The 10,681-nt window shown below is 40.8% G+C and overlaps 2 protein-coding genes across 2 annotated transcripts; one reads left to right on the top strand and one right to left on the bottom strand.

Moving 5' to 3' along the window:
• Positions 1–513: 513 nt before the first annotated feature.
• On the bottom strand, positions 514–3,859 carry LOC131463911 (transcriptional activator protein Pur-beta-like). The gene has a single exon (XM_058636047.1). The coding sequence runs from the start codon at positions 3,854–3,856 to the stop codon at positions 2,792–2,794; it is 1,065 nt and encodes a 354-aa protein (XP_058492030.1). The 5' UTR covers positions 3,857–3,859; the 3' UTR covers positions 514–2,791.
• A 542-nt stretch (positions 3,860–4,401) lies between these two features.
• On the top strand, positions 4,402–7,135 carry LOC131463912 (histone H2A.V). The gene is made up of 5 exons (XM_058636048.1): positions 4,402–4,555; positions 5,570–5,647; positions 5,757–5,870; positions 5,969–6,098; positions 6,239–7,135. Exons 1-5 carry the CDS (start codon positions 4,553–4,555, stop codon positions 6,298–6,300), a joined length of 387 nt encoding a protein of 128 aa, XP_058492031.1. The 5' UTR covers positions 4,402–4,552; the 3' UTR covers positions 6,301–7,135.
• Positions 7,136–10,681: the final 3,546 nt, after the last annotated feature.

The following is a 10,681-nucleotide window of genomic DNA, read 5'->3' as shown; positions in this document are numbered from 1 at the left end:
TACTTTTGAATTCCTCTCAACTACTATATTATAATTTCTACTGTCAATACATGTCCAATTCCAAATTGGACATGTATTGACACTGATATAACGTGAATTTATTTAAATGAAAAGAAAAAAAATCTCTCACTTGTCCTCTTTTTGACAATGACATTTTACCTCAAGTTCTTTCAAAGTGAAGCATTACCTCTGAAGTGCCAACATATGGTAACTGATGATTCTTCTTCCCCTTTCCCCTTTAAATGCACATCAAAATAAATAAACTAAATAAATCACTATTGTATTACGGAATACAACACAATTTTAGATTTGACCTAATGATTGCAATTTTTTTATACCCCTTCAGAAAAAACTGAATTGAATTAGAAAACTTGAGAGGATGTACTCTACAGATACAAACAAAAAGTTACTGAAATACAGTACTCCCCGTTGAGTTGTTAATAAAACGTCACTGCCAAATAGCTGTAAAGGCCATTAATGTGTAATTTAACATGTAGTATAAATAAAACACACTTATTCTGAGCAAAAACCTTTATTTCTCGTTGAAATTATGATAGAATATTACAGCAGAACACACATGACTGAAACAGCTGCCATTTCACGTAACACAGTACAGGAAGAAGGATGTAGTTCAATCTCATGTGTAATATTATATATAGTATATCAGTAGAAAAGAAAAAACTATTGCTCCCAGATGTTTGTTGTTCTTTAATATGGCATTTCTCTGCTGTGTTGAAGTGGAAAAAGTAAAATTCAACGAGAGGTTTACACACCAAATGAAGTAGGACAATGAAAGTGAAATTCCCCAAAGCACGGGAAGTTGTGGCGCTTTTTTTTTTATTATTATCATTATTATTATTAGGCTGAAAAGTAAACTTTCAACTTTTTATTTCTCCTTTGCCATATGGTAATAAAACTTGAAACTGCTCTCTATATTTGATAAATACCATCATACAGCAATCAGGGTATGCAAAAGAAAAGAACACAAGGTAGCTCCGCACAAGAGCAGGCATGCAAAAAATAATCATCTCTTAAATAGAAGCACAAAAGACAAAATGTTGATGATTGCAGGTTTGTGTTTGCATCGTATGGCAACTGATGGAACGCCAATTCATGACAATACGTGGTAAAACAGTTGGACTGAAACAAGGAGACAACTTGATGCTTGGTAAAGTGAACTGGAGTGCTGAGTGTTTGCCGACAAACAACTAGAATGAGGTTGCCTCAAGAAATTGCTATTACATACTGCATCATCAATTCGTTGTATGCTCTTTTATTTTTTTAATTTCTTAAGGAATAAAAGAAATGTTAGGAAAAAAAGCAGGTATGAAATATCACCCTGGACAGTTGCATCCAAGTTTAGTGTTTTAAATAAGCCACTTTAGGCAGCATTATCTTATAAATGTCTCATATTCTCAAGACATATGTAACATATCTCTTTTGAAAAATAATTCTATACTTGATCTTTTTAGTAAGTAAATCTCTTTGAGTATATAGTTTTTTTTCTTTTTAGGTACAGCACCCCCACGTGTGGGTTTTTATTTTTCAAAAAGCACCTAATTTTTCTTACAATCAGACTGAATATTACTTCAGTCATAAATGGTCTTGAGTTCATGATTTAAAGGATCCAAATAATGCATCCTAAAAGAAGTCAACAAGGTCAGTTCCCCTTGAGACCGTATCTCAAGCCCTGCAATATTAAGCTTTAAATCGAAAATACATGACCAGAGCTAAAGGCCTGAGCGCCAAATGTGGCCCTACATCGTATGAAACATCATCAGTTGCCACAGACGTCTCAACTGCAGCAACTGGTTGACCAGATCTGCGCCCGGGTACATCTTGAGGATGATGCACAGGCACAGGTAATGCTGATATACCCCCCCAAAAAAATACAGAAAGGACTTGCCAGCCCTGAGACACAACAAGCCACGTGTGAGTAGGTCTCACCACCATTCAGCTATTGGAGCAGATGCTCAGCACCTGAAGGATGCCCAGCAGGGAGAGAATGAGGGTAAGAGGGAGGAGTAGGAGGAGGAGGGAGGTCATTTGGATTCATTTGGATTGTCCAGGGAATCCAAATGAGTTGTGTGCTTGTAACAGATGATCTTAATGGGAACTCGCTGGCCTGAGAGGTTGTCGTGTGATGCCAAGGATGCCACCCTTTAGCTGACGCTGTGCCTCTGGGTGTTGTGGGTCTGTCTGAGCAAGTCAATCATTACAGGTCACTTCAGACAAAAACACACAGCCAATGGCGAGTGATGCAGACACACTCCGTCTTACTCCCACTCCCACACCTGCTGGTTTGAGGTTGTCACACACTTCCTAATTATAACCACACAGACTATAGGTCAGAGCCAGGTGAGCTCTTTCCATTGGATATCAACACGGAAGTGAAACTGGCATAGCGCCCTGCTGCTGTGTCTTCAGCACTGTCAAACTTAAATTGCTGGGCTACACATGTGAGATTTTTCAAATGGACAATCTCTAGATATATAGATATATATATATATAAATGTTCATATAATGTTTTATCAATGGGGAAACCTCATACAGGAGCTGACTAATGCAGTCTGCACTCATTTATCTATAACATCCACCTAAACTTTAGGACATATTCTCTTATATAGACAGTAATTTCTCAGTCAAATATACTTTTTTTTTTTTTTTACTCCATTGTTTTAGCTGTTAAAGTTCGATTCGTCATGCACAGAATAGTCGTTCGTCTCTCTTGTTTCTCCCCAGACTTTGCCTCATCATTTTGTCAGCTTCATCACAGGTGGCCCCTGCTCCATCAGTCTTCGTCCACGTCGTCGCCCTCGGACTCGTCTGCGGCTCTCCTCTCGTACATCTTATCCCGGTGCCTCTCCTGGATCTCTTTCATCTCCTCGGCGTAGCGGCTGAAAGCTCCCCCGAACTTGCTCCACGCCTTGAATGGGATCGTTATAGAGTTCCTATAACTCGGCTTCACTTCGCTCACCCGCAAGAACACTCCGTACTTGTTGGATCCCACGTCAAAGAAGAAGCGCTTGGAGTCCACCATGAAGGAAGTGCCCTCCGGGAGCTCGCTGTAGCCGCCTGCGCCTCCGCCGCCGGCCAGGTCCTCCTCATCCCCCCCATAGTCGTCTATCAACTTGGCCAAAGCATCGCGGAACTCTATTAAACCTTGCGCCGGGAGTGCGATGGTTTGACCGGACTGAAGGCCGGCACCGGGGATGCCACCCACTCCGACTCCGAAGCCGGGACCTCGGTTGACGGTCTGTCGGATCCGGAGAAAGCGACCCCGCTGGTTCTCCTTTAGGTCGAGGTAGTATTTTCTGTTCTCACGCACCAGGAACTCGCTCTTCAAGGCCCGTCTAGGCCCGGTGTCATCCCCACTGGATGATTGAGCGATCTGCTCCGGGGTGCTAGGCCCAAGCTGTGCGTAGTGCTCTATGAAATCTCCCAGGTAGTCTCGGAACTCTGCCGCAACTGACATAGAGAGGGTCAGCCGACTTTTCGAACCCCCGGCGCCGACCTCGGCGATTTTGATGAACCGGCCTTTGGCGTTCTGCTTCACGTCAAGGTAGAAGCGTTTGTTCTGAATGTCCAACCGCTTCGAGGCCAGCTCCTGGGTCTCCGGTTCCCGCTGGTAGTGCTGGAAACTACCGCCTCCTCCCCCTCCGCCGCTGCCTCCGCCGCTGCCTCCACCACCACCGCGCTCACTGCCACTGTCCCCATCCGCCATCTTCGCCACCAGCAGCCCGTTTCTCTGCGTATCTTTGACCCCCACTCCCCCTACCTCCGCCTTGCCGTCTATACTCGGAGAGGAAACCGGACGCTGCTCGGGGAGTTCTGATTGGCCGCTGTTGCTGCTCATCACTACATCGCTCGGTGGGCTCACGTTCTCATTCGCCAATCACTCTGTCTGTCATCAAACGTAAACCCCCTTTGAATGACATTTGAGTACTTATAATATATACAGCACAGAACTGATTATTGTCAGTATTTGCTAATGTCAAACGTAAAACCTACACATCAGGATTCGCCATTCTGTGGTTTAATGTTGCTGTAACAAGTTTCCTAATCCAAAAATCTGTGTATTTCACTTGTGAGTGCCACGATACTGAAAGTTAACAGAAAATCTCAACAGTGGCCACCCTGGTTGTATATATTGTAGATATTTGGGGACGGATATCCCTGGAAGGGCAACACACACACACACACACACGCACACACACACACACACACACACACACACACACACACACACACACACACACACACAGACACACACACAGTCCCGCCTACTTGTTGGTTTCGTGCGCAAAGGCAGACTCGACCTATGGGCACGACGATGTCAGTGTGGGGGGATGGGCGGTTGTTGTGCAAGCCTTTCTGTGATTGGCCAAAGCGGAGATTCGAAGTAACAACGTGCTCTGCGATTGGCTCTCCCGACTCCCCACGAGCGGTCCCATGCAAAGGATTTGCGACAGGCTTTATTGTTTCTTTGCTTTCGGGATCCGAAATTGTTGTCTATCAACTCACTTCTACAATCAAGTAACGGCACGGAAAAATGGTATGTGCGCTTCGGCCGACGCTAAATGCATCTGTCGCAGCTGTGGGTGTTTTTGGGCCGTGGATAACGCATACCTGCAGCATGTGTTATTTTGAAATGGAACTGGGTAAATTCGACCAGAGGATTGTGTGGTTAAAAAGGCTCGCTGAAGAGCCAACTGACAGCTAACATGTTAGCATTAACGTTAGCATAAGACGTCCGAGTTTTGTTGCTTTCCTTATTTAAGTAATGTGATACTTGCTCAGATGCGGTTGTTGGACACTTCGTTGTTTGCATATACAATACGTTCAATCACAAGCATTTACTTAATTTGTATAAAAATGTTATTTGACTCGGTGTAGCCTCAGAATGGTGGACTAGCAGCCATTAGCAAGCTAAGTTTAGCTTTATTCCTGACTCAATAGTTGTGCAGTAGATCGTATGTCTTAAACATTGCGCTTGTTTTAAAGGAGCTTTGAGTCAATGTATGTGTGTGGTTTCTGTGTGGTTCTGTGGGCTGAACTTTTTCCGCGAATTCCGTGAATGAAAACTTTAGACGCTGGCGGTCTTAAAGCGGTGTATCTGTTTTTGGTTTAGCGCGGGGTCTGCAGCGACAGCCGCCCGCTGACAGCTTCTAATGTTTTTATTTATTATTTCTAAGAACGACCCGTTATTTGGTCATTTGAACACATTCTCTGTTGAAATTTGTGTATGTGATTCCCGGTAACCGTTATCGGTTCCGCCTTTTGCTCGTTTTGTTTTGCATTGGCGGGAAAGCGGTAACAGTTCAACTGTGTTACTCATTGAACCGCTACTGCTGTGCGGTTAATGCTGACTTTATCGTTTGATGAATTCTCCTCTTTTGAATTTGATTTATTTTATCACATAAATAGTTTTTCCCCCTGCATTTCGGCGTTGGGATATTCAAGAGCAGTGTTTATATTTTGTGAGAACCTAATAAAATACACTGCCTCACACTTGTAATAGTCAGCTTTCTTTTTCAAATAATTAACTGTTAATTTCCCCCCACAACAGGCTGGTGGTAAGGCAGGAAAGGACAGTGGCAAAGCCAAGGCAAAAGCAGTGTCGCGCTCCCAGAGGGCTGGACTGCAGGTAAACATTTCAGTCATCACTTGTGGCTTTGCTGTATATTTTCTTCGATTGCATGGTTTCTCAATTGTTTCTTCTTAAACCATGTCCCTGTGTGTCTGCCTCCTACCAGTTCCCAGTGGGTCGTATCCACAGGCACTTGAAAACCCGCACAACCAGCCATGGTCGTGTAGGAGCCACAGCAGCTGTGTACAGTGCTGCTATCCTCGAGTACCTCACTGCTGAAGTAAGTCTGTTTTTTGTTTACATAGAGTTAGTACGTATAGTGTTATGTTGTGTCCGTGAGAAGTTTGAATGTTTGTTCATGAAAATCTGTGTCCTCAGGTACTAGAGTTAGCAGGCAATGCCTCCAAAGACTTGAAGGTGAAGCGTATCACTCCCCGTCACTTGCAGCTGGCCATTCGTGGTGATGAGGAGTTGGACTCCCTTATCAAGGCAACAATTGCTGGAGGAGGTATGCTGAGAGTTCTGCTACCAGAAGACTTTTGTGCACTTGTTTTCCAATTTTTCTTCTCTGTCTTCCTACACACAATCTTAAGATCACAGCTACCTTTGCATGAGACATTTAATCTCACCAATTCTGCTTGTTTTCAGGTGTCATTCCCCACATCCACAAATCCCTCATTGGGAAGAAGGGCCAGCAGAAGACTGCATAGATGCCATGTTGACCATATGTTTCGGGGATTGGGCTTTGATCGGACCAGGAGTTCACATTTGTTTGTTTTTTATTAACATTATAGCAAAAAAGAGTGATTGTTAGGCTTTTGTGTTATATTTTCCCATAACTAGAAAAAAGTACAGTAAACCCCCTTAACAACAAAAAACCTTTGTATGTTATTGTAGAATGTTTGACTGGCGAGTTGATGAATATTACAAGTTGTGACAGTGAATTTGTTTGATTGGCCTGGGACTCTGTATTGTTTTATACTGAAAAAAGAAATTGTTAAACCATTTTTATATAAAAAAAGACCTTCTTTGTCGTTATTTTCTTGAAGTTAAAATGTTTGATAGTACACTTTTTAAGGTGTTTTTGAACAGCAAATTAGTTAATGTGACATGGTGCTTTTTCCATCTGACTTGTAATCTTTTTGAACTGCACAATAGCAGTGATGTCTTGAAAACTGATTTTTTTTTTTTACATGACACTGCCACAGTGTTTTTTGTTGAATTTTATGGCTGACAAGTGTTAAACTTGTGCATTCGATGGTGCAAGTATCTGTTGCAGTGAGCAGCTGACACTGTTCCTGCAGATTTTATCAATGAGTAAGAAAAAAAAAATCCTGCTATCTGTCAATGACATATATCGCTCCTTGATATAGTCTATACCCAGATATAACAGGTTAACTCTGTGCTTCATTTAACCACAGTACTGAAGTGAATGCACACAATTAAATGTTCATTACAATAGGGTGAAGTCTTTTTCTAAAATGCTATCTGTTCAGGGAAATGACTGCATATTTTATCTTTGAATAAATACCATATGCATGTTGACTTTGGTTTGACACATACTTGAAATTATTTTCGCAGTTTTGCAATTTGTACATATTATGTGAGGTGCTATTATTGTCCAACAATACATAAAGAAATCCTCACTATGGTTTTCAGTTTGTTTTTTAAGATGGGTGTATTATGGACATTTGATAAAAATAGTTAAGAAAAGTTATTTTAGTAACTTAAAACTGCGCCAATATAGTATATGCAAGTTATAATGTGATAGTAACCTGATTAAGAAAACCAAGCATCTTGTGTCTCATAACCAGGTTAAATACTTCAAACTCACCCTATAGAATCTTCTGTGCTTGCCAACAGGGGGAGCCACTGTGTTTTATAAAATAAAAAAACTTAAATATGCCCAGTGGGTTGTTAAACATTTTTTGATTAATGGAGAAAAACAATTACATTTATTTGGTTATAGATGATAATATTCTAATAAAAAGCTAGAACATCCTAGTATGCTTGCAAATCATGTGTCACTACATTTTCAGTTTACAAAGAAAATGATGTCAAGTTGTTGGAGTCAGGTGAATATAACATGTGGGATGCTGAACTAAAGATGTGTTTTATTACCATGAAACAGGCCCTTCATATCTATAACATAGCCACAGTTGACCTAGAATGGATGTATCAAATGGAAATCAGTTGCTTAATTTTCAGATCTCACTAAATATCTCAAAATGTATATTTTAATAAACACACATGTCAGTAGTGCATCAGACTGCTGTAGAATTTGTTCAAAGTTTGAGATTAAGTAATGTAAAAATACATAAAAACTGTATCACTTCACATGAGTTGCATACCAACACAACTTAGTTGCAAGGCTCAGAGTTTGACGCAGGCTTTTGACGAACTGCAATGCCAACTCCACGTGGGTGCTGTTGTGTGGGCAGCAGTTAATAATGTTAATTGTACAAAGCATCATCTTGTTTTTTCCTCTCACAGAGTTTCATAATAGCAAAACCGCTCCACTGTGCTTGGACACTCAACACTGCAGTCATCTGAAAAACGTGCACAATCCCATGTTGTTCTGCAGCTGTTTCTCTACACAAAACAACTGCACAAACAATTTCAGCTGCTTGTCTTGTGAGACTCATGAGGTGCACGTCATACAGTACGTTGCCAGTGAAAACGCTGTTTTTGTGTTTGCTATTTATTATTCCGTGCTCTGTATTTGTGTAAGTGGTGCCGGAGGGCAGTTTTGCTGTTGATGATACTTCGACGTCCGTTGCAGGAACTAGAAGTGTATACTTCAAACAGAGACATGGTGGGGAGTCGCACGAAGGTTCTCACTCATCATCAAAATTCTGAGTTTATGCCACTTTTCCCCAGTCTTTCTGCTGTCAGGAAGAAATTAAAAGTACATTCATGCATGCACAGGTCCGGCGATGACACTCTCCAGTTAACCTGACCCCACAAACATAGGGAGAACCTGCAATAGCCTTTACAAAGTAGGCCTCAGTTGCTGTGAGACTCATTTTTGTTAAAACAGCAGAAGAACAAGCAGCTCTGAGGGTGACAGGAACAGAAAACCTAACAATACATATATTCACAGCCAAAGGATTGTTCACTCATGTCTGACTCAAAGGGGTGATGATTCTGAGATGATGAAATGCTGTGTTGGCGGATTGACACCAGCACTGGCAGTGATTATGTCATCAACAGGACTGACCTTTGCAAGAGCAGCATTAATTCCATTAGCGCCCTGTTGCCCACAGCTGGACCCTTCTTTACACAACAAAACATCACATCTGAGTCAGTGATTTACAGTTTGTTTAATAATCAGCCACAAATTAAATGAACTTTCAACACACAGCTGAGGGAAAACAAAGACATCTCAATAAGGTAATTCAGACTGCTTGCTGCTTTGCTTTGTGTTATTTTTTTTTTCTGTGTGTGTAACAGTCTTGTATAGGGTACCTAAAAGGGATACTTGAGTAAAAGTACACGTATCTTACCAGAAAAGGACTTTGGTAGAAGTTGAAGTCACTTATTGTAATATTACCTAAATAAAAGTCTTAAAGTATGTGACATTTACTGTTAACAAAAGAAATTGTCCTGATATAAAATGTACTTAAGTTTTAGAAGTTAATGTATTAAAAAAAAAAAGTGAGGTGTTAGAGTTGAGCCATGGTGTATCAGTGGTAGGGAGAGTTGTCTTTCAAATGGAAGGCTGTGGGTTGAATTCCTGGCTCTGCTAGTCTTAGTGTCCTTGAACAAGACACTTAACCCCATGTTGAAGCATGCGAATGGGTGACTGGCAAAAATGTTAAGTGTAAAGCAGCTCTAGAAGACTAGAAAAGTGATATATATAACCATTACCAACTCTTCTTCTGATTTTATTTGGTAGTAATAAGTAACAAAGATAAAAGTACACCATTTATTTAGGAAATGTAGTAGAGTGACCGTTGCAAGAAATATAAATATTAAAGTAAAGCACAGATATGTGAATTTTGTACTTAAGTACAGTAACATTACAATACAACAATGGTGTGTAAGGTAGTATTTTTGTTTTTTTTATGTTGTTATCAGCCCAATGACATGTTGATGTTTAGCTGGTCTGCCCAACCTAATACACTGCTTTGCAGCTTTTCTAATTAGCAATGACCACAAATGTTAAGCTGATGAGAATGTTATGTTTTGCAATTAACCATTGACTGAAAAAAAAAAAATTACATTTAGACAAGATAATTGCACTTTATGGAAGGATGATAATTATCAAAGCTAACACTAATTATTGTGTATCTGTCATGGCTGTCTGTACCAATGTTCTTTCCAATTGTCATTGACATATCCTCCACAAACGCAATGAAAGTGTGTATGAAATGTCAGGACTGTCCATGAAATAGAGCTGGCCCAAAGCAGTGCCCCCCCCCCCCCCCCCATGAAGCCACACTGCCTCCACGTCTAGAAAGAATAGTGTAGTCACACACCAGATTATAATTTAGTTGAACCCAAATGAAGTACATTTGTGGAGCAACAGAGCAGCAAATGTGCCTAGAAAAATAGAAAATGAATTTACCTTTACCACATATTGCTGTTCACTGGTAATGAGAATCACACTTGGCTCAGGATAAAGTTGGTGATGAAACTGTTCAAAAACGAGCCTCTGCAGGAACGCACGTACCATGCAGCTGCTCATATCTTCAAAGAACAAGAATCATTTGTGTATTCTTACATCTCTGTCTTTCCAGTTTTCTCCTGAGGACAGTGGGATGGTGACTGATAGAAGGACGCCTCCAGTTTTTATTCTCTGCTGCACTGAAGAGGGGATGCCTGAAATCTGAAATGCACTGATAAATGGACTAGTGTTCAAGTGAGTCATCCACCAACACTCACTTTACTGTCATGTGTCATGAGATCTAATAAACTGAAGATATAGTATTCAAATAATTAGACATTTGGATATCCCATGCACAATTACTTCTGGTCAAACACATGATGTGGAACTAATTTAAGTGTTTCTGGTGGCCTGAATTTTATTTATACTATAATGCAACAATTGTGATTATTATAAACCCAACACATTTCTCTGGTAAAAGC

Source organism: Solea solea, chromosome 8, assembly GCF_958295425.1.
Source record: "Solea solea chromosome 8, fSolSol10.1, whole genome shotgun sequence".
Lineage (NCBI taxonomy): Eukaryota > Metazoa > Chordata > Actinopteri > Pleuronectiformes > Soleidae > Solea > Solea solea.
This window is presented reverse-complemented; position numbering and strand designations above follow the sequence as displayed.

Coding starts and splice junctions, on each gene's coding strand:
- LOC131463912 (XM_058636048.1), top strand. Junction 5,871..5,968: donor TCGAGTACCTCACTGCTGAA/GTAAGTCTGTTT, acceptor CTGTGTCCTCAG/GTACTAGAGTTAGCAGGCAA. Junction 6,099..6,238: donor GGCAACAATTGCTGGAGGAG/GTATGCTGAGAG, acceptor GCTTGTTTTCAG/GTGTCATTCCCCACATCCAC.
- LOC131463911 (XM_058636047.1), bottom strand. CDS start 3,856: ATGAGCAGCAACAGCGGCCAATCAGAACTCCCCGAGCAGCGTCCGGTT.